Source organism: Lepidochelys kempii, chromosome 10 (assembly GCF_965140265.1).
Source record: "Lepidochelys kempii isolate rLepKem1 chromosome 10, rLepKem1.hap2, whole genome shotgun sequence".
Taxonomy (NCBI): Eukaryota; Metazoa; Chordata; order Testudines; family Cheloniidae; genus Lepidochelys; species Lepidochelys kempii.
Genome location: NC_133265.1, coordinates 82,055,787 through 82,079,648, shown reverse-complemented (window position 1 = coordinate 82,079,648; position 23,862 = coordinate 82,055,787). Strand labels below are relative to the sequence as shown.

The following is a 23,862-nucleotide window of genomic DNA, read 5'->3' as shown; positions in this document are numbered from 1 at the left end:
AAGTTAACACTTAATAAAGGTTAGGGAGAGAATTGAAGCTCTCTCTTATAATTATGTGAGAGACTATGAGCTACTAATGGTTTAGTGCCCTAGCATTCCAGGTTCTGGAATCTAGGATTCATATTCTATTTCAGGCAGTCTCAAACTACAAATGCCTCTCCCAAAACCTCTCCCAATTTCTATATGCTTAGTTTTTGCGTAACAGTAGCCAAGACAAAGAGCAAGGGAACAACAAACTTCGCTTATTTCATTAATGCTCACCTTGACAGAGAGAGCTTTGACTTATGAGGCATTTAAAAAGTGCAACTAGTAATTAGAACATCCCAGAGAGGAGCCATTGTCTAGGTCATCACCTCCCTTCCCACACACGCATTGTGCTCTTTAAAATAATTAGCCTCTGAATTTCACCTGCAGGACATTATCTCCATCTGCATCCAGCGGCGCCTGAGCCAACTTAATCATAAACACGCTGTGAGAACGACTAGATTCGCGATTCAGCTGAGTGTTAGCAATGCGCCTTTTCTTTTGACCTGTTAAACGAGAGAGCCCTTTAATCTGAGTGGCAGATCGGTAGAGGCCATGCAGGTCTTCATCCCACAGGGATATACAGGACTAAAGTGACCACTACTCCTGAACATTTCTTACCTCTCCAAAAAACTTCAAAAGCTTCTTCAGTAGATTTTACCTCAACTTCGGTGCATCCTATAACATACATGTTGTGATTCTGGTCCTCACGGAGTACTTTGGATTGTGGAGGTCTGCAAAGAGCATGGTTTAGATCAAGCTGACAGGCAGCAAGGCTTTTAAAGCAAGCACCATGCATATCCTTATGTTTAAAGATCAGATTCAACCCGAACACAGATGTCAAACGTTATCCCACACTAACAGAACGGAGAGCCAATACAAATGCATGGGGAAATATTTAGGCAGGACTAGATACAGTTCAGTTATTGCTTTGCTTTTACACATTTAATTGCAATGCATAGTAGGCACTATGAGGCTGGAGGACTACTGCTACTCTCCTACATGCATAAGCTCATACAGAAGCATATAATAGACTTCAACAGCATTATTCTGAATTTGCTAGAGAAGCAGAGAAAGAGATGGGGTCTGAATTTATTTACAGCAACACCATATAATAAATTCAGCTTCTCCATTTTTAATGGAAGAGACAATATGCTGGGCACATACATAAAATCACCATTCCGCACAGGAGTGTTGCAACTGTTCCACCTATCAAGGGAATAGGGTAAAATATTACAGCACCCATAGCAACCACCTAACATTTTAATCATTGTAGTTTGCACAACAAGAAATAATGTAAAAGTTAAGACCAAGTTCTGGAAACATTTAACAAGATGGTGATCCTCTAGTGAGAGCTTAACAAGTGGTTAAACAAAATAATTGCAATTCTCCTCCTAAAGCCTCATGACATAGCCAATATGTTCTATTGGTTTGTGGACCCTATTCAGAGAAGGAATCCAAAAAGATTAGATCCAAAGACCTCAAGCCAGAGCCATGACAAATCTGTGTGCATTAATTGTTCTGCCATAAGTGTGTCAAGTTTCACAAAGATATTTGTACACCAGTAGCTATTTGTGAGAACCTTAATTTTAGATCCATTTAAACACAAGCACAAAGCAGAGAGTTAACGTGGAGACAAGACAAAAGTTTAGAGGTGCGCTTGTGTTGTCCCTAAAGGGCACTGTTTTCCCAAAAGTTCCCAAACACTGTAATGGTGGGAGGGAGCTCACCCAGAGGCTGCCTCCAAAAGCCAGAGTTTCAAACTGACACCCAAGATTTCTGTTCCTATTTCAATGAAGCGTGAAGCTGATTAACAGTGAGTCACGGTCACCAAGCCCAGGATCAGTTTCTTTGGAAACAGGAGTAGGAATGGCAGCTAAGAATTGTATAGATTGCAAGTTGTAGTCATCAGTTGAGAGTGCTGTTTGTAAGACAGCATGAACAGATTTGGGAGTCCCACAGGTTCCAAGAGCCTGCACCAATGTAACAAACTTAAGTTCCTCTGTAACACACTCTAAAGGGAATGTGAAAAATTTAGCACCAGCAATAAGACACCTGTTCTGCAGTTTTAGACCCTGCTGTAGAAACTTAAACAAGCCAACTCCACACTACATCACAGCAAGTCCCCATTTTTCAGATGAGCTTGAGGCAGACTTGTAAAGGCTATGGAGGGTGTCAGTGGCAAAGTCAGATTCAACTGTCTGGTTCACAGTCTTGTCTCCACACCACTGTACCCAATATTCCTTTCTTGAGTAATCTCGTTTGGACTCAAGACAAAGAGGTGGGGATTGTGAGCATGTCTCAAGGTAACCCAATATTAATTACAACCTGGACAAGTGATAATCACTCAAAGAGGCATATTAAAAAAAGACACTTACTTTGGTTTTATTGGATCGAAGGGAACTTCCTCCAACAGGTCATATATGTAGTTATTGTAGATTTCAATATACGAGACAAACACACTATAGACATTGTCTTCTTCAACCTCTTCCACTTTGTAATGATCTCGTACACTGATCATATCAGCAAATTCTGGATCTATTTGTCGTCTGTTAAAACCATGCATGACATTATTACAATACAGCATCCATGACAAGTGGATAATTCATCACATATACTCTAGAATTAGAAGCTATATTGAAAGCAGCACAGTCTAAGGGTATGTCTATACTGCAATTAAAACCTGTGGGTGGACTAGGCCAGCTGACTTTGGCTCAGGCTAAGGCACCATTTAAATGCAGAGTAGATGTTTTTAGGTTCAGGCTGGATCCCAGGCTCTAGTATCTTGTGGGGGGTCCCTGAGCTCAGAATGCAGCCTGAGCCCAAATGTCTACACTGCAATTAAACAGCCCCTTAGCCAGAGTCAGCTGGCATTGGCCAGCCACGGGTATATAACTGCAGTCCCAAAAATGCCCATGTTGAACATTGATGCCATGTATTCAGTTCTCCTCCAAAAAGAAAGAGCTAGAGCACTTGTGAAAGCAGTAAAAAGCTTAAATATAGTCATGTTTATTACTATATATTGTGATATAAAATTTTCAGATGTAGTTGTGTTACCTAGTCAATTACCAAGCAATTACAGTTAGTCAGCCCTATGCAGAGCTCATTAATACTTTGCACTTATAGCATCTTCCATTCATTGGACTCAAACACTTTTTAAATTTAACATACCTTTTACTAACAGGAAAGGCTAAATCACAGACAGTTTAAGTGACTTAACCAAGGTAATGCTACGAATCATATTGCAAAGAAAAGAACCTAGGTTGCCTGTCTCCAAGTACTCAGCTTTAAATGTTGATTAGACTACGCTTTATCTCACCAGAAGAAAAAGGTAGAGTGATATATTAACGCTTCCTGAAAGTGGCAAGAAGCATTCATGAAGGGCATCCAAGTCATCAAAACTCAAGTTTTGGAATGACATGTATCAGAGAAAAAGTAGGTGAGGTGATCTCTTTTATAGACAAATTTACAAGATTACACAGAGCTCTTCTTCAGGTCTGGGAAATGTACTTTGAGTGTCACAACTAAATAAACTCTCAGAAAATGAGAAGCCAAAAACACCATATCACCTGTGGGTGAACACTTTTCACCTCTCTATATCGGACCTTTCAGTCCTCATCCTCAAAGGAAACCTGTACAATACCATCAAAAGTAGCCTGGGAGCTTAAATGCATAGCTTTTCTAGATACTAAAAATCATGGACTGAACAGAGACACTGGATTTATGGGTTATTACAACAGTCTATAACCTGCCTCCCCCACCAGTTCTTGCCCCCCTATGCCTGGAGAGGTGTTAAAGGGCCACTTTACCTTGAATGGCTTGAGTATCTTTCCCAGACCTGAAGAGCAGAGCTGTACAGCTCGAAAGCTTGTCTCTCTCCCCAACAGAGGTTGGTTCAATAAAAGATACTGCCTTACCCACCTTGTCTCTCTCATATCCTGGGACTGACACAGCTACAACATTTCATATATATGTATTAATACACCATTTCATTCTACTTACTTGCCAGATGGAGTCTTTGGAATTGGCATGGCATCTCTTTTCTGACGCTCTAACAAAGCGTCAACTTCACACTGCACATCCACACCGTTCTTGTCATCAAGTTTAAAAACCTGAGGGCAGCAAATGGGGTTAGCAGTCATGTGACGAACTTAAACACTGGAAATGGTCGTTTGAGGCGAGGGTTAATTGTGATAAAAATGTCAGCACGATAAAAGTGAAAATATGACTAATGATCTCTGAAATAGTCAGACCGAACTACTTCATTGACGTGCCATCCTGCAGTCATTCTCCATTTTTGACCAGGCTCTGCTTCTGATGCAGATGTTTTGTTTGATTATTTTGATTAAAGGACTGTAAGGTTTTTCTTACAATTTAACAATTTAGAACAGAGAATAACTGACTGTGTTTTAGGCTGTTACTGGGAAAGTTTCTCTTAAGACTTAAAACAAAGCAACTCACAAATCGCTTGGCCTGAAATGGTCCTATGCTGTTGAAGATCATGTCTAAGCACCGGGGAAGAAGTCCTCCATCACCAGGAGAACCTGTCATTGTGTGTGTTTTCCCACTACCTGTCACACCATAGGTGAAAAGGAGACCTAGGAGTAAAACAGTTACAGTTAAATGTTCCTAATTGGACCTTATTAACTAGAAAACCTTCAACTTGAACTGTCACTTGATCCTATCCAATAAAGATGGGGGTGGGGGGAGAAGACTTCCTCATTTGGAACGGTCAGCACGAATACTCAAGACATGTTGGTACCATCCCAGGAGTGAGAAAGGAAAGAGTTAGTCCAAAGGAGGAAAGACCACAGCTGCATGTTGTCAGTGCAGCGACTGCCCAGAGAGCAGGACTGGGCCAGCTAGTGTAAAGCCATTCCCCCAGCATACTGTAATGCTGCTCAGGACAAGGCTAGCTGGCACTAGCAGGCAGACCTCAGGGAAGTACTAGAAGTGAACAGTTTTTAATAAACTCTAGCTGCTCAAAGTTCCCCTTTCTGGTTAAGTACATTTAGAAATGAGAGTGAAGGCAGCCATTTTGACCGTCGCTTAAAACCTGACTGCGGGAAGCTTGTTTGTTTTTATTCTGCTCTGAAGAGCTTCAGATACAGCAGCCAGATGGACCTGAAGAACCTGGCCTCATGGTATCAGACATTTTTTGATAGTTCACATGAGCCAATCACCAAATTACCACCACCATCTAGCTCTTCAATCATACTTTTCATCCAGAGATCTCAAAGCTCTTTTCAAAGAAAGTCGGCATCATTATCCCTATTTTACAGCCTACGAAACTGAGGCATGGAGTAGGAGAGTGACTTCCCAAGGTCACCCAGCGGGCCGTGGCTGAACCCAAAGTAGAACATAGAGCGAGCGCTGGACTGGGATTCAGGAGACCTACTAGGCCAAATTGCTTGCCAATCAAGACTCTAGTCTATTTACAAAATTATACAATGTCATGGTTTTGTAGACAAAAGCCTCTACAGTTGATTGGTATGCAAGAAAATTAAGCCTCAATATAAATATCTTGCATGCATCTGAAACAGGAGTAATTTAGAATGGGGGGCGGGGGGGTTTCTTTCCACTTTGTTACAAGGAAGTTGTTCCTATTTTCATGAAAGGATAGGACTATTTGAAAACTTGTTTTCAGAAGACAAATTGAGAAACCTTGACAATTTGTGGAAGTGCCAGAATAAGCAAAGTAAACCTGAAGAAAATAAGTATCCTTAAGTTTTGAACAGGCTTAACAGTGGTTAAAAAAAGATTCCAGGAGAAAGGCAACCAAACAAGAGTAAAAAATAAATGGTTTTAGCTATGCAGTGCCGCTACAGCATGTTAAATACAAAACAGGGGCATACCATTCTTTCCACGAACGAGATCTTCTACTAGAGGTCTAGCCACAACATCAAAGAGTGCTTTCTGAGTGACAAGAGTTCCAAATACTTCCTTAAACGTATACTGCGTCTGGAGAAAAGAAAAAACACTAGCACATTCCAGACAGAAGAAAAAGCCACCCTCCTTCCCGCAAGATAATAAGAGGTTAGAACTGTATTTGAGTAGGAGGATGAGGAACTGGATGTGTGCACAGTGTGTGGTCCCGTGATGGAACTGAAGGGGAGTGTGTTGTGGAGCTGCAGAGCTGAAGCCTGTTTCAACATGCGTTGAAGTCAGAGGGATTCTTTCCACTGACTTCAATGAGCATTAGATCAGGCCCTTGATAGTATGTTAACATATTATGCTTGGGAATTAAAGGCATGCGAGTTGAGGTTATTGTGGATGTTAAGTGGTTAGTTCCCTGATTTTCAGCGATTGAGTTTAAGCCATTTAACTCTTAAATTAAGAGCTTAGTGTGAGAATAAATACATAGTTTAATCAAACATTTTACAAAAAAGTGAATTTTAGAAGCCAGCCCTCTGTAGATTGATATATGAACTGTATGGCACGCCTATGATAAACAGATTAGGTCCAAAGTTTGCTGGACAAAGTCAGCATGAGCATTAGCTATCAACTTGCCCATTTTAAATTTGTTTCTACTGCTAGTCTTAAAAAGTACTATACCTCCCTGTATTCCCCATTCCGGAATATTCTGTATCCATCAGGAGGATGAATCTGAACTGTTGTTTCACTGATCACTTCTATGCAACACTCCTGATCCTGAACACTTAAGGGACGCACTCTGCAGTACACCTGATGGAACAGAAGTCGGTTTTTTTAGCATAAAAAGTAGTAATAATAAATAATAATAAAAAGGCAGTCTACTTTGGTTCCGTTTTTTTGACACAGCAAGGTGAAATTAACATTTTGATGTTTGCCACTACAGTTTACATGCACCTTCGAAAGTTAAAAATATTTATACATAAAGTTTATTTTAATACCCCAAGACATTTGGTCAATTGAATCTACATTAGCCAACCGTTCCCACCTAGTGATATTTGTGCAGTGTATTTCATGCTGCAGAATGCTTAATTTGTTCTACTTTAAAGTCACCAAAGAAATCGTTTTCATCTCAGCATCTTATAATTATGTACCAGATCATATGTACTTGAAAATACACATGATTTACAAAAACAAAAAAAACACAACGACCAACATGAAGAAATTCCCTGGCTGCTTCTCTTCAGAGAAATTCCTACTATGGCAGTGACAGGACAATTTTAAGACCTCCCCCGCAAAATTTGTCCAGTGCCAAAAGATTAACAAAGTCACTCTTTTAACAGATTTGTGTCTACTTCTGTCACTTGCCACTGCATACTGACAGTGCTGTCCTTGAAAATCTTTCTACTCAAAATTACCACACAAGAGTCCCAGATTTAGATTCTGGAGCACACACTGCCCTTGTGGGTAAAGGACTGTCTGTCAAGTGCCTCCCATCAACCCAGGAGTGCCACTGACAGATTCTTATGATCCCATACAATCCTTGTTGGCAAGAAGTAAAGTTATAACTCAGGACCTTGAGCCACAGAATCAGGGAAAGATGAGAGGGGAGTAAAACTCTGCTGGGGATGGGGAAGAAGAGAGAAATTGAGGGAATATTCTCTGCCACTACATGGCTTTCCTCCCCCTTCATTCCTCAGAACCACAGATGGGATTCACCAGAAAGCAAGCAGAAAAACATTGAAGAAATGGATTAGAAATGCATAAGCCTGATCACAACAAGTGGATTCCAAAAAGACTTAAGCACAGGTATAAATAAGCCTGTACAACAGAAGGAGAGGAGGGGCTGCTTTCAGCTCATCAGCATTATGTCAGGCACACACAAACCAAGGAGACCACAGTGCTAGTAGAAAGTTAATCATAGAAATTAGACTCACTGGGCTGCCAGTCAGCTGTTTTGTAGAAACATTCTCAGCCATTAACACTATGGCACCATTTCTGAAATGTTATTAAGATTTACCCCAAACAGCCTCTCAAAGCTACAGTAGGTTTGCTTTCCAGTTGACCTGGAAGAGCAAGACGGGAAAGCAAGACACCTTACCCCAACTGGATCTTTCAGATTTGTGTTGGATGACTTCTTTAGCACTGGTTTTCTAGGAGTTTTAGTTCTACTGAAAATAAAGAACTGAAAGTTAGACTCGTCATCTAGTCACACGATACATACATTGATTAGCATAGTTCTACCTAAAGAACATTAACTTGCCTCTCCCCAACAATCTTTTAGACTAACATTCCAACAGCAGTGATCTACCTACATCTCTTTAGGAAAACACGGGCCACTTATGGAAACAGGACACCATTGCTCCAAAGTGGCAAGTCATAGGCTCCTAAGACCTTGTATTCACTGCTGAAGGCTTTTGTTTTTGATTCTTGTCTCGGGGTAAAAAACATGAGAGCTATCCAGAGATACAGACTCAGTGAAGACAAAGCATTTTACTTTTACCTAAGGTAAAATAGGAGATGTCAGGATTGTACTGTAATACTTACTTAAACAGGGATTTATTGCAACTAAACTTGGACAGATTAGATTTTGTAATCGATAAGTGTCAATAAACATCAATTTAATCATAAACACACAAACTAAAAAAATACTTCCATCGATAATCATCAAAATGTATAGATAGTTTTCAGGCAACATTTTTTTCTTTGCCTGTTTGATTTAAGACTATTTACTATGTATATTTTGACATGTGATGTTGACAATGCGTTTTAACAGTATAAAGCTTTAATTTTTTGAATCAATAAATAATTATTGTCTGACCAGCTCCCAAAAATTGGGGATTGGTCCTGCTTTGAGCAGGGGGTTGGACTAGATGACCTGAGGTCCCTTCCAACCCTGATATTCTATGATTCTATATCAAATTCTGCCAAGCCTAATAACAGAGAAAGTAATAATTAATAAATAATAAAAATATTTTCAGAACCCTCTCTTCCGGTCTTCAAACCCCCAACCTCATCATCACAAGCAAGTTACCCACAGACCAAGACTCACCAACTCAAAGCGGTAACAGAACCTGTCGCAAAGACAGATGCAAAACCTGCAGACATATCCCCACTGTTACAAAGATCAATAACCCCACAACAGACCTTTCAAGATCCATGGGTCCTACAAATGCCCATCACATCATGTGATGTACCTGATCCAGTGCACTAAATGTCCCCAATAAAAATAATGTGGGTGAAAACAGACAATCACTAAGCTCTCAAATGACATACCAAAAAAAGACAAAAGACAAACACACCATATCACCCAAGGGCAAACATTTTTCACAATACAATTACTCCAGTTCTGATCTCTCAGTCGTCATCTGCAAAGGAAACCTGCACAACGCCTTCTAACACAAGTCTGGGAGTTTAAATTCATAACTTTGCTAGACACTAAAAATCACAGTCTAAAGAATACTGGATTTCTGGCTTATTACTGCAATCTGTAACCCACTAACCCCCCTTTTTTGTCTTATGACTCCAGTGGTGTTAACAGCCATTTCACCTTGAATGGTCCCTTACAATGTGCAACTGCTTATGATAAACAATCTGTTCCACCATGTATTTAGTTGTGACACTCTGAGTACTTTTCCCAGACCAGATGAAGAGCTCTGTGTAGCTGGAAAGCTTGTCTCTCTCACCAGTAGAAGCTGGTCCAGTAAAAGATAATATCTTGCCCACCTTGTTACTTTAAGGCTTGGTCTACACTAGAGTTAGGTCAACATAAGGGAGCTTATGTTGACCTAATTATGTCAGCGTACACACTCCAGCCTTGCTCCCACTGATGTAAGCGCCCTACTACACTGCCATTATAACTCCACCTCCACGAGAGGTGCAGGGCTTATGTCGGTGTAGCCAGGGCGACGCAGTGTGTGTGGGTAGACACTGTGTAACTTACATCCGCTGTTGGCTGTCATTCAAGCAGGAGCCATGAAACTGACAAGAGAGCTGGGCTCCTGGCAGGGAGGAGCTGTGTGTGGAGCTGACAGCCCAGGCTCTCAGCTCCCCACGCTGCCCCTGTTAAGTCAGTAGAAACACTCCTCATGGGGATGGCGCACCACAGACAAAAGGAGGGTAACGGGGACACGAGCCACTGCACTAATCACTGTGATGGTTGTAAGTCGACCTAACACAGGCCAACTTAGCCCTGGTCTACACTAGGACTTTAGGTCGACTTTAGCAGCATTAAATCGATGTAAACCTGCACCCGTCCACATGATGAAGCCTTTTATTTCAACTTAAAGGGCTCTTAAAATCGATTTCCTTACTCCAACCCTGACAAGTGGATTAGCGCTTAAATCGGCCTTGCCAGGTTGAATTTGGGGTACTGTGGACACAATTCGATGGAACTGACCTCCGGGAGCTATCCCAGAGTGCTCTGTTGTGACTGCTCTGGACAGCACTCTCAACTCACATGCACAATTGTTTGCCGTTGCTCTGACGCAGGGAGGGGTGACTGACAACACAGCTTACATAGGGTTGGCTTACAGGGAGTTAAAATCAACAAAGGGGGTGGCTTTACATCAAGGAGTATTTCAGGCAGGACTTCACAGAGGGTTCCAATAAGAAATGGTGCACCTATGTTATTGTTCTTATTGGAACAAGGAGGTTAGCCTGGCCTCTGATTGATACATGGCTAGATTTACCTCGCTGCACCTTCTCTGTGAGTGACTGCAGTGTGACCTAGAGGAATGAGTCCCCAAGACAGGGGGCAGGGGGGTGGTTTGCAAATGAGTACAAAACAAATCTGGTCTATTTCTTGTTTTGATACACTTCATCTATCTTTTACATCTTTGGCTGGCAGCAGACGGTGCAGAAGGACTGCATGCCATCCACATCTCATGGCTGCTCGGCAGAAGATGGTACAATAGGACTGATAGCCATGCTCATCTCTTGCCTGCCCGGCAGAAGATGATGCAATAGGACTTTATACACTTTATGCACTATAAGGTGGGTAGAAAGCTGGCTAGATTGTCGGGCTCAACGGGTGGTGATCAATGGCTCCATGTCTAGTTGGCAGCCGGTTTCAAGTGGAGTGCCCCAGGGGTCGGTCCTGGGGCCGGTTTTGTTCAATATCTTCATTAATGATCTGGAGGATGGTGTGGATTGCACTCTCAGCAAATTTGCAGATGATACTAAACTGGGAGGAGTGGTAGATACGCTGGAGGGGAGGGATAGGATACAGAGGGACCTAGACAAATTGGAGGATTGGGCCAAAAGAAATCTGATGAGGTTCAATAAGGATAAGTGCAGGGTCCTGCGCTTAGGACGGAAGAATCCAATGCACAGCTACAGACTAGGGGCCGAATGGCTAGGCAGCAGTTCTGCGGAAAAGGACCGAGGGGTGACAGTGGATGAGAAGCTGGATATGAGTCAGCAGTGTGCCCTTGTTGCCAAGAAGGCCAATGGCATTTTGGGATGTATAAGTAGGGGCATAGCGAGCAGATCGAGGGACGTGATCGTTCCCCTCTATTCGACATTGGTGAGGCCTCATCTGGAGTACTGTGTCCAGTTTTGGGCCCCACACTACAAGAAGGATGTGGATAAATTGGAGAGAGTCCAGCGAAGGGCAACAAAAATGATTAGGGGTCTAGAACACATGACTTATGAGGAGAGGCTGAGGGAGCTGGGATTGTTTAGTCTGCAGAAGAGAAGACTGAGGGGGGATTTGATAGCTGCTTTCAACTACCTGAAAGGGGGTTCCAAAGAGGATGGCTCTAGACTGTTCTCAATGGTAGCAGATGACAGAACGAGGAGTAATGGTCTCAAGTTGCAGTGGGGAAGGTTTAGATTGGATATTAGGAAAAACTTTTTCACTATGAGGGTGGTGAAACACTGGAATGTGTTACCTAGGGAGGTGGTAGAATCTCCTTCCTTAGAGGTTTTTACGGTCAGGCTTGACAAAGTCCTGGCTGGGATGATTTAACTGGGAATTGGTCCTGCTTTGAGCAGGGGGTTGGACTAGATGACCTTCAGGGGTCCCTTCCAACCCTGATATTCTATGATTCTTTGACTGCTAGCAATCCGTATCACCTGCCTCCTCACCATAAGATGGTTCAATAGGACTGACTGCAGGACTAAAGAGAATGACCTAATCAAGTCACTCCAAATTTAGTCCCTGTGCCCATGTCTGCCCAGGCGCTCCTGATCGACCTCACACAGGCGACCAGGAGCACCGCGGACATGACGATGACGGCTACCAGTCCTATTGCACCGTCTGCTGCCACAAGGCAATGGGTTGCTGCTGCTGTGTAGCAATGAAGTCACCCAGGAGACATAGGGTGACGGTTACCTGAGCGGGCTCCATGCTTGCCGTGGTATGGAGTCTGCACAGGTAACTCAGGAAAAAAGGCGCGAAACGATTGTCTGCCCTTCCTTTCACGGAGGGAGGGAGGGAGGGAACGGGGTCCTGACGATATGTACCCAGAACCACCCGCGACAATGTTTTAGCCCCGTCAGGCATTGGGATCTCAACCCAGAATTCCAATGGGCAGCGGAGACTGCGGGAACTGTGCGATAGCCACCCACAGTGCAACGCTCCGGAAGCCGACGCTTGCCTCGGTCCTGTGGAAGCGCTCCGCCGAGTGAATGCACTTCATGCACTTAGAGCATTTTCTGTGGGGACACGCGCACACTCGAATATATCAAACCGATTTCTAAAAAACCGACTTCTATAAATTCGACCTTATTCCGTAGGGAATATGTTTTACTGGACCAGCTTCTGTTGGTGAAGGAGAGGGGCTTTCCAGCCTACAGAGCGATGTGCCTCTCGCTACCAGCCCGGGACAAACAGGGCTACGCCGCCGCTGCAAAGCCTAAGAACACACCAGACGCGGGCCTGACACGAAGCTGAGGCGCCAACACCCTCCGCTGGCAGGGGGCTGACCGCCACAGTACCCACATGGGGCTGACCTCACCGCGCAACGGCACGGCCGGCTTTCCCGGGCCTGGCCGCTACTGGGTCAACTTCGCCGGGTCTTTAGCACAAGCGGGGGGTTTCTCAGGCCCGCCGCTCGGCCCGCTCCGCCCCGCCCCGCCCCGCTGGCGGCGGCCGGCCCCCGTCACGCCGCTTGTTGCGCACGCGGGATCCTTGCCGGGTGCGGGGGGGGGTGACTTTCGCCCGCCAAGGCCCCGGCCCCCACCACACACACACACACACACACACGCTTCCCCCTCACCGCGCTCGGCGGGGCGGCTCAGCCAGCCGGGGCCTTCCTACCCGCCGCCGGCCTCGAGTGGGGCAAGAGCTGGGCGGGCCGGGGGAGGGCGGCGACCTGAGGCCCCCGGCAGTAGAGCCGGGCCGGGGGGTTCCCGCGCGGGGGGGGGGGGGGGGTCTGCCCCATACTCACGCCGCCTTCATGGTGCCGGGGCCGCTCTCTCGGGTCCCGGGACGGTGGCCGGGCGGGCCGGGGACGGGGGCCGGGCGGGGCCGCTCTGCCGAGGCCTGCGCGGGGCCGGCAGGAGGGTCGGGGGGTCTCTCTCACTTAGGGATGATTCGATTTGAACTGTCCCTCCGCTCCCATCGGGCCGCGCGCTGCTGCGATTCAAATCCGGCCAATCAGAGGGCGCCGTGCGGCTGAGCGTCGCCACGCAACGCGTGTGGCGTGCCGGAGCGTCACGGACCGTCGTCGTCCCCATGGAGACGCCGACAGGGACGCCCAGGCTCGAGGTGCGGGGACGAGGCCTGGGGCAGCCGGGCAGGCCCGGGGCGGGGCCGGGGCGGGGCCGGGCCTCGCTGCGAGCCGGGGACCGCGGGCGGTGTAGGGCGGCGAGCCCCGGGTGGCGCTCGGGGCAGGCCCAGAGGGGAGAGAGCCCCCCCCCCCCCGCGCGTGCTCCGGGGACCCGCTGCCTAGGACGTTCCCCTGGGCGGGTTTCCCGTTTCTTTCCCTCCCCTGCTGGCTGCAGGGTAGCTGGGGCCGGTGTGGTGCAGGATACCCGGGGTAGTAACGAGACGGCGGCGGGGGGGGAGCTTTTGTTTACTGATAGCGGAGTACCAGAGAGCATGTAAAAGTGTTCCCTCCCCCAGCTTGTCTCGCGGCTTCCCTGCGAGCCCGGGCAGGAGAGAAGGTGCCCATCGCCCCCGCAGCCTGAGCCTCGGGGCATGAGCCTTCCCGGGGCTTAAATTTCTACGCCCTGAAGTTACTGAGGACAGCAGGAAACTGTTAATTTTCTGTCAGCAAGGGACTGCCCCCTAGGAAAGTATCCTGAGTGCTGAAACCGAAAGTGTGGTCATTGGGACATGTGACAACAGCCAGAACGCTAACAAACAAGCCCAATGAGGGACCCAAAGTGGGTAGATTAACGGGCCAAATGCCCTAGCTTCATGTTATTATTTACTATAGTAGTTATCCATCCTTTAGATTTATACAAACGACAAGAAGAATAATCCATCCACTGCTCTGGGCACCCTTGATATAAATATATCTATTTAACTACGCAAAAATAAGCAGATGTATCAGTTTCCCTAGATCAGCTTAATTACACAGCAGCAATATGACTATAGTGGAAATGAATCAATCCCCCGAGTCCCACCCTCTGCCCTACTTGTTTCCTCTGGACCTCAGGAGAAAAGGTGGTGCCTCTAATGGGCCCTGAAGGCTGAGGAAGTTGGGCTGTTTCAGACCTGGAGAGGAAGCAAGTTCCAAAGGCCCAGGGCCCTAACAGAGAATATCCTGCCTGCTAGCCAGTTTCCAAATAGATTTAATATGGAGAGCATACTACAGTGTCTAATCTCAAGGAGACAAAGGCATGGGTGATGGTTGCAAGGCCTGCATCCAAAAAAAAAAAGGGGGGGGGGGGACAGGGTGTATTACCTCCTAGCTCTCCATAGATGGGAAAAAGGCTAACTTGGCAATAGCAGCTACCTGATCTTCTAGCAACAGCCATGATCTGATTGCTCTGAAGATTGCAAATCCCAGCCACCAAAGGCAGGACCACATCTCAGTCAGTGGGCAGAAATAATCCACTCATCTCTTCTGGTTGCTTTTGTCAATCAACCAACATCACCTCAGTCTTATGTGAACTGAATCTCAGCCAGTTAGCCCTCATCCATGCCCCAGTTTTTCCGTGACATTAAGTAATACATTCAGCAGCTCCTGGTAATCAGTGGGGTGGAGATGAAGAACATTGGACCTAAGAGGTGGACTAATGTAATTCTCAGACTAAGGATGGGATATGGACTAGGCATAATATTATGGGAAGAGAGTTAGTGTGGGGAGCCTGGGGTAAAATAAAGACTAGGGTTAAAAAGGAAGAGGTTAAATTCAATCGGCATCATACTATGTAGCATCCTGGCTGATGTTCCCTTTAGTTTTTTTACATCCATGTGCAGAATGAATTTTGTTATATGCACCAATATGGAGGTGATGTGTGGCTGGGGTGGGGCCAAGGAGTTCAGAGTGTGGGAGGGGGCTCAGGGCTGGGGCAGAGGGTTGGGATGCAGGGTAGTGAGGGCTCTGGCTGGGGGTGTGGGCTCTGGGGTTGGGCTGGGAATGAGGCACTTAGGGTGCAGGGTGCCCCATGGCTGCAGCAGGGAGAGAGGATTCCCCCCAGCTCTCTCTTGCCTACAGCAGCCCAGGGGTGGGGAGAGCACCTCTCCCTGGTGGCAGCTTCAGGTGGGGGCAGGGCCAAGGCACCTCTCCCCCTGCGTGGCTGCACAGTTTAGAGGGAACTTAGAGCCTGGCACTGGATCAGGAATGGATAGAAATGACAGACATATCCAAAGGTGAAAGTAAGTTAGAGGACTTACCAGTACACAGGAGTCCTGAGTAGGGGGCGTGGCCTCAATCAGAAGAGGCAGGGCCTTAAAGCCCCGGGCCCTTTAAATCACTGAGGAGCCCTGGGGGCTCCCAGCTGCCACCGCTACCCCGGGGCTCTGGCAGAGCTTTAAAGGGCCTGGGGCTCTGCTAGGGTAGCAGCTGCTGGAGCCCCGAGCCCTTTAAATCCCCACCTGAGCCCTGCTGCCCAAGCCCTGGGGCAGGAGCGGCAGGGCTCTGGCGGGGATTTAAAGGGCTCCAGCAGCCGCTACCGCCCCAGCCCTTTAAATCCCTTCCAGCCCTGCCCTCGCTACCCCAGAGCTTCAGCAGCAGGGCTCCGGTGGGGATTTAAAGGCCCGGGTCGGTAGCGGCAGCTGGAGCTCTGGGGCCCTTTAAATACCCGCCAGAGCCCTGCCGCCGCTACCCCAGGGCTATGGCAACAGGGCTCAGGCGGAGATTTAAAGGGCCCCAGAGCTCCAGCAGTCGCTACTGCCCTTTAAATCCCCTCCAGAGCCTCACCGCCGCTACTCCAGGGCTTCGGCAGCAGGGCTCCAGTGGGGATTTAAAGGGCTGGGGCAGTAGCAGCGGCTGGAGCTCTGGGGCCCTTTAAATCTCCGCTGGAGCCCCGCTGCCACTACCCCAGGGCTTTAAATTGCTGTCTGGGAAAGCCAGTCCCGGTACGGCGCACCGGCTCTTACGGGTACACCATACCAGTGCATACCGGCTTACTTTCACCTCTGGACATATCTCAAACAGTGTAACTTTATCCTGGACAGATACCTGCCATCTCTGTCTCTTTTTTTACACTTTGGCCACACTTATATAGCTTGCCACACCAATAAAGTACCACTGAATTGAAATATATAACTGAAATAATGTTCTGGATTTATTTGGTCTTAAACTTGAAGGGCTTTGCCTATTTCTCGGTTGGGAGTCTGATGTACAGGATGGAAATTAAGGTCAGTGTTTGGGACAGGATAGGTCAAAGATTGGTCTTCAGTTTGCAGGACTCTGTGTTTGGAATACAGACATAGTAGAGAGGCTGAAGGAAACAAACAGTTATTCTGGCATTCTTCACATGTAATAATATGACAAGACCAATTCTTCATAAATAGACTTTATTTTTTTACATCTGTATAGCTTAATTTATTGTATAGTTTTGAATGTGTATCTCACACATTATAATGAATCTGGCTTCTCTTTCCATATGCTGTTCCAAGATCAGAAAATGTTGCAATGACACACATTTTAATAAAGCAAATTAGTTAAGTGTCAGACCAGATCCCCCTGTGACACTACTGTAGGGTCTAGAAGGATGAAGGAGCAGCTACCATGTCCAACAGAAACCTGTTGTTTTACAGGTAGTTCTCCTATGAACCGCTGCATCTTTGAAGTTATCTAATTGTGGCTGTGTAGTAGTCACAGAAAATAGGACTTATTGAATCTGAAAAGTTAGACTACCAACTGAGAAAGAAGTTGTACCGGTTAATTAATTAATTAATGCTGTTGAATCTTAAATCATTTCTTGCAAACAAAACCAGACTCTTTCCCAGTTATACTAAAAGACAAGATAGATAAACAGTACATATTAGCACTTTTCTTGTCATGGTTATGATTTTTTAATTAAATAAAATGTTGGATAAGATCGTTATGTTCCAGTGCCAATAAATGTTAATAGCAATCTTGATCAGCTCTCAGAAGAAAGTAAGATCATTTCCAAGTTGTGTTTTTCCCAGAATATATTTAAAGATTTTGTTGTACTGTCAACCCAAAGTGCATCTATTACACCTCGATGGAGGCTACTATTTACAAAACATATAATAAACCAACACAATTATCAGGAAGCTTGATAATCTCATTGTAATTTTCTGCATTACATGTTTATGTACCTAATAAAAATATTATATTCCAAGGTATTAGATAATCCAATATGCAATCAAGTCACAGATAACCTCAAAGCCTGAGACATAAGAGTACCACTCCTATGTATAAAAAACAGTTGTGAAAATACTCTAACAGACATTACAACCTAGCCTAGTACCTCTCTGGTCACCAGCTGAGTGCAAGTCGGTCCTATCGCAGGATGCCACCTGCTTCCAAGCCAAAATTTATGACCCCAGATTGCAATTTTGATGGCTTCTCAGTGATAGTTTTTCAATGAGGTGTCTGCTACAGCAGGTGCATACTTGGGGGAGGTTTAATTAGGAGCAGTGGAGGCTTGATTCTCCTCTCATTCACATTACTGTAAATCAGGAGTAACATGGAAGTCAGTGGAACTACCCCAATATAAGACTGATGTCAGGGCCTGAATTACACCTCATTGTACTCAATGGAAAACACCCACTGACTGACCAGGCCCTAAACAAGTGCAGAATCAGGCCAAGGAAATTTAGACTGAATATCAGAAAAACATACAGTGAACTCAGACTGGAATAATCTCCATAGGGAAGAACTGAAAGGCCCAATCCTAGGGACATTTCAACTAGGATTCTACAGTGAAATCCTTGCTCTTATTGAAGTCTGTTGCAAAAAAGTGCCATTTACTTCAGTAGGCTCAAGATGTTACCCTACTTATTAAATATATAAAATATAGACACTTATGCCTATGAACTGACATAAGCACAATGTACCATCATGTTATAATCAAAATAATCAAGTTTCCTGGTTCCTCCCTAAAGCAGTCGAAAGCAACACAGATAAATGGCCGTTGGACTTAGAAGATGGTATCACACTGAGTTTTATCATTTGGATTAAATCTGCCCTTCAAATACTGGCTTGCAAAATATGACACTTCTCCCTTTTACAGTGTTTTAATTTTTTTCTAAATAATTTCATGCTAAAATATCAACTTGTCCCAATTTAAAACCATTTCACAATCTGGTCTCCAACTTTAAAGTCATAGTACAAAAAGCAGTGCAATATAAAATGGTTCACTCTTGAAAACCCCTTGAGTGAGTGTCTTTCCCAAGAAAAACATTCATTAAAAAATCTCATCACCTTCACTGATCCAGTGCTAATGTTACTTGGTATTTCTCATTTGCAGCAATGTAACTAAAAATCAATCTCTACTTAAAGTTTAATGCTTATGTAGTTATTCTTTCCTAGAGGACATTGGTGTTGAATAGAGAGCCAGTGAGAAAACCCTAATGATAGTTAGACTAATGATAATGGAGATGCCAACTGAACCAACTATTTGAGAACGAGAGAGAAGTGGTGAGGAAGCTAAGAGCCAGTCACGGCGAGCGTTCATGTCTATAAAGATGGCCTCCATTTGGAAGTGTGTGCCAATGATCCCACATATATGGAAAAGCTGGTGGCTGTGCCCTGCAACAGAGTCAAAAATATTTAACAAGAAATTTCTCTGGGTTTCATTAAAATACACCTATGACAGTTTAGCAAGTCTTATGTGCAAAAATTCTATTTATTTATTTTACTAATTTATATAGCTCTTATTGTGATGCTACTAAACTAAGACAATTGTCCATTTGGAAACTCACTGAATCCCTGCCTACCATAAATCAAAGTTCTGGGTATATTGTTTTGTGCTGTGATTCTGCCAGAGACTACAAGCTAAGTAGGACTAGACTGGAGCTCTGCTTGGATGGGAGATCACCAAGAAACACCTGTGTGCTGCAAGAACTGGTACTAGTGAGTCAGTCTTTCTTCCAACTCAGTACTGTATAGCATGGCACTATGGTGTAGATTTTTGGATGGCAAAGGACCACTTTGTGGTCATTAAAGATTCTATGATACTTCCTGAAACAGCAGGTCATTGGAGATGGCTTCTTGCACAACTATGCATGGTTATTCTAATCATGAGCATGAAACAGTGAATGCATTTTCCTGATATGAACCATTTACTCTGCTCCAGATATATTACATCCCTCATGAGATGCCCAAGCTTCTGTACTCTTAAATGCTGGAAATAAAGAATAGTAAAGACAAGAATCACAGTGTTCTGCACTCACCAATATAGTCAAAGCATCCCGGTGCAAGTCTCTCGGGCAGATGCGCAGCAAAAATGAAACAAGTGAGGAAGGCAAACACACCGTGCCTGTAGTGGACTGGGATTACGCTTTCCATGCAGCTCTCCCCAGTACACAGATATAGCTGAGATATCAAAAGGAAAAATTACACATGGGGGTACCAAGAAAAGGAAAGTTTAGAGAACTACTGAAGAATACCTCTTGATTGGGGCCAGATTTGCTGCTCTGCTAAAGGTCACCTGGCCTCATAAAATGGCTGGAGGTGGCTGGTGGAGTAGTTACCCCACACACCAGAACTTTCCACTAGCAGAAAGCTTGCACAGGCAGTTCCCCTGCCTCCTGTGCTAGCCACTTCTTCACTTCCAGTGTAAGCAGAGAGTGGGGCTAGGGCAGGGGCATTCATACATTGGGGCATGAGTGGGATGGACAATGAAGTGGGTGAGGCTATATCTGAGTCTTATTCGCCACTGGTGTAAGGTCCCTAAGGGTCCTTATGCCAGTGTTGTAAATTAAAGCCTTTTTCCTGGAGCTTCAGTTTAGACTGTGGCCGGGAATCAGATCAGCTCCTCAGTCAGCTCCTGTGTCCTCCCTGCTAGGTCACAGTGGAGAATCAAGTCCAGGTTGTCTATATTTAATGGCTTTCTTGTCTGTTGCATGTTTCCAAAGAACTTACCACCTATCCCTGTAGCCCTGTATACCAAGATGATGAGGCTTTGCCATCTTAGTCTCAGGACTAAGAATGGCCACTTGGTCAGGCTGGATTATTGTATGCTGGGATCTGGAACACGGTGGGCAGAGCCCAGTAGTAGATATAAGAGCAGATGCAATCATCTCCATTTTATGCAAATTATGGTGCAAATACTGATGACCTGACTCAGATTTTGCTCAGGCAGAACTCCCACTAACATCCAAGAATTGGGCCTAGGGGCAGCTTTTGGGCTCATTGTAAATTGCCAGTATGTTTGAGTGCCCCTGTACTGAGCACAAAATAATCTGTACATCAACAGGTATTTGCTAAAAATAGCCAAACACCATTTTCTAACCCGTATAGTTTTCCTTTAAAAAAAATAGTCTGTATATTTTCCTGAATATGTGCAGTCTCATGTTAATAGGCGATAGTTACTTCACTGCAGGAAGCTAATGTATTTTATGGCATCTTAATAAAGGTTGAATGTTCAGCGCATACCCTGTAGAAGAGAGGGGTGCTGTCGAACAGGTACGGATATGCAAAAGCCAGTGTGCGAAGAGTTTTGCTGAGCGTGGGCAGCTGTATCTCAGGGAACCTACATAAAAAAGCATTTCAAATTACAAAATCAAGGCAAATAAAGATTGTGCAACTGCCAGGCATATTTTCGAAGGAACTGTGGCTTGCAGAACGTGCTTTTTGTGGAAGTTTTTTGCACAAGCCATATTTTCATAGCTGTTGTAATCTATACTAGCATACAAAAAGCTGTCTTTAAGTCCAGAAGTGGGGCTGGAGAAATGGAAGTCAAATTACAGCCATCCTCAATTTGTTTATGCAACTAATTGTTGTAAAACATGTGGTAGACAACCAAGCCACATAAATGTCCATGTTTGTTCGAACAATGGCCTTGTTTATAATGTATCAACCAATCTTTGCATAATTCAGCTGATTAAAATTGTGGGCCTGGCCCAACCCTTCTAAAGGCAATGGAAAGACTCCATTGCCTTTACCATGCATGGATCAGGCCTTTTGAGACAGGGCACCCACAGTCATTCCACACTGATCATTCCCCATCGATTCCCCACCTCCTCGGCTCTCATGTTGTAGATAAGACAATTAAATTGAAAATAGCTGAATCGTGCACTAATACAGGAGCATAGCAGGCCAGTCATCGTTAATAATAAGGAATGACGAATGGAGCAGAGGGATATCTTGATTCTACAGTTCAGCAAACTGTTCCATGTTGGGCCTCCAGCCTGATTGCTAGTATTGTGGTGTGATGCTGTGTCATTGAGGTGACAGAGTCAGCATAAACAGACACTAGGAGCAGTGTTGGAATTGCTGGTTCCTTGTGTGGTTTACTATAAAAATCTTCCCAATTGTTTTCTGCAGACCACAGTGGAATTAGCAGCATATTGAGGAGCCTGTAGCCATTTCCATGATGGCTGAATCACACAAATTTATTTCCCAGATTACAAGATTCTTACCATTGTGTAAAATCACACAACAGAAAACAAATCAGACAATTTTCTAAGCTCTGATTGGCTAAAATTATGTCTCTTCTAGATGTAGATTAGCATGCACCAGGCTCTTCAACACAGACTCTGAGCAGTTTTGAAAGCATGAAATCTTTTTACATCATCTTGGCACACATTTCAAAGCAGTATTAATGGCCTAAGGCAAAACACTGAGAAAGTGCTTCCTTTAAAAATTTAGCAACATATATCATATGGAAAAAACAGAGTTTACTTCTTTAAATAGTTGCCAAAGTTATAGTTATTTTGACCTGAGTTTTTGTACTGCTTAATCACAGGAGCTAGATATTGAACTCAGTGTTGTCATAAAGAGAGATCTATTTATATTGGATTACAAGGCCTTGGTCACTGCTGTTGATTCATTAAGTTGAATCACAGTTTGTTTATAATGTGTGACATATCTCAGAATACTTATATTTTACATCCAGCCAAGATTTTGTAAATGCAATGTTTCAGGGAATCCAAACATATCAGCTAAAATCCAAAATAAATCTGGCCCTTATTACCTTTCTAGGATATCACGGTTATAATGGAGGTATGGCGCACCAAGCCTGTTGGTTACAATCATATGGTAAATGGGAAGGAAAGGGTATGTTTGGGTGGAGAAATATATGCTGGAATTCGTTAGCACGACAAAGAAAATTGTGGAGATGCACTTTATACTTAATTGGTGCAAAGTCTAAACATAATTTAACAGTCCTCAGCAAATGTGCAAAGAGCTGAAAGAAGTGGTAATTGTGCCAAAAAGGAGAGTTAGAAAGAACACCTCGCCTTTATGCAGAAAGAAACATGTTCACAGGTGACTTTCATTTACTCCGATGAAGAGCCTGAGATTCCAAACCAAGACAGAACTAGGAAGACACACATTATTGCTCAGTGGTTCACATACTAAGTTCATAGTAAATGCAATGTATCACAATTCTATCCAGATCAGAAATCCAGTTGGAATATCAGTGATCGCAGACACTTCACTTATCCCTTAGAGTCAGATTCCTCTTTATGTCTGATATGGCAGCCACTCCACGCACAGGACTCCCAGAGCAATGAGCCCAATTCATCTGGTGTCATTTATAAAGTGGGTGTAAAATGACACCATACTAATTTGGTAACGTCAAGCACCCAGTTTGCATTGGTGAATGAAGATGCCAGTTGCAGGGCACCTCTCCATGTGATTTTTCTCATGGATTGAGCAGAAAAGGCCCAATGTTTACAAAGATATTCAACCTCACAGGCAAGGCCAGTGGGAAGTTATAGGCCCACATCTTCAGTAGTCTGTGTTTTCACTTGATTTGAATTATGAAAGATCTGCTCCCTCACCATTAAGAATTTTCCATACGAAAGAGCTCTACTACCGATGTAACCTCAAATGTACGCTGGAAGGAAGCGAAAAGAGTTCAGATAGGTTGTGAGTGGCCCTGCCCTAATGGGTCCAGTCCTGTTCCCCTGACCTCAGTAGGAATTTTGCCACCAAGTTCAGCGCAAGTAGCCACTCATTTGTAAACTTCATGTGCATTTGCATGACAATTAGTGCAGTGCACAGCCCATAGCCCTGATCTGATACTCACTAATCAAGGAATGAACACAGTGTCCATTGGTTTTGTATTTGCATTTTATTTATTTTAAAACTAAAACCAAAAAAACCAACCAAAGATGAGGAGTGGACGGTACAGATGGGGATGAAACCAGATAATTTCCAACCCCAAAATTCCTGGAAGAGAAAAATGGAAGCCTCAGTTAAAACTATTATTTGCAACTCTTGTGGTACTCTGGGATATTTAGTTGTGTGAAAGTGGTTTCTCATGGCAGACTCAACTGTGTTTTTCTACCTTTCATTTCTTTTAGCATCCTAAAAAGAGGAGAGACCGGCCTTGATCCTGTAAATCCTTGAGCGGTATAGCACAAGTGGAGGCTACATGTGAGGGCAAGGAAAGTTAAGCATGGGGTGTAGTATGGTGAAAGTA

At 44.5% G+C, this 23,862-nt stretch overlaps 2 protein-coding genes and 1 long non-coding RNA gene across 13 annotated transcripts in view; 1 reads left to right on the top strand and 2 right to left on the bottom strand.

Annotated features, from left to right (window-relative positions):
• KIF23 (kinesin family member 23) overlaps positions 1-13,617 on the bottom strand; it is a 27,811-nt gene extending 14,194 nt beyond the window's left edge. The window contains exons 1-10 of one of the 5 annotated variants that reach the window (XM_073304491.1): positions 13,290-13,617; positions 7,997-8,066; positions 6,580-6,708; positions 5,880-5,985; positions 4,486-4,622; positions 4,027-4,136; positions 2,403-2,573; positions 1,192-1,233; positions 646-758; positions 409-530 (exon numbers count right to left, since the gene is read on the bottom strand). In XM_073304491.1, coding sequence (XP_073160592.1) covers positions 409-530; positions 646-758; positions 1,192-1,233; positions 2,403-2,573; positions 4,027-4,136; positions 4,486-4,622; positions 5,880-5,985; positions 6,580-6,708; positions 7,997-8,066; positions 13,290-13,300 — 1,011 coding nt within the window. In that variant the 5' untranslated portion in view covers positions 13,301-13,617. The remainder of the gene's footprint in view (positions 1-408; positions 531-645; positions 759-1,191; positions 1,234-2,402; positions 2,574-4,026; positions 4,137-4,485; positions 4,623-5,879; positions 5,986-6,579; positions 6,709-7,996; positions 8,067-13,289) is intronic. The other 4 variants (XM_073304487.1, XM_073304489.1, XM_073304492.1 and 1 more) reach the window with 4 other exon arrangements.
• Positions 13,550-23,862, top strand: LOC140895142 (uncharacterized). Its single transcript, XR_012154118.1, has 3 exons — positions 13,550-13,609; positions 19,256-19,343; positions 23,744-23,862. It is a non-coding gene; the product is annotated as an uncharacterized lncRNA (long non-coding RNA).
• The window catches only part of PAQR5 (progestin and adipoQ receptor family member 5), a 32,984-nt gene continuing 25,692 nt past the window's right edge, over positions 16,571-23,862 (bottom strand). For 5 of the 7 annotated variants that reach the window (XM_073304496.1, XM_073304494.1, XM_073304493.1 and 2 more), the window contains 4 exons: positions 22,408-22,452; positions 20,868-20,964; positions 19,664-19,805; positions 16,579-19,019 (listed from right to left, as the gene is read on the bottom strand). In XM_073304496.1, coding sequence (XP_073160597.1) covers positions 18,787-19,019; positions 19,664-19,805; positions 20,868-20,964; positions 22,408-22,452 — 517 coding nt within the window. In that variant the 3' untranslated portion in view covers positions 16,579-18,786. Of the gene's footprint in view, positions 19,020-19,663; positions 19,806-20,867; positions 20,965-22,407; positions 22,453-23,862 lie in introns of all 7 variants that reach the window. The other 2 variants (XM_073304499.1, XM_073304498.1) reach the window with 2 other exon arrangements.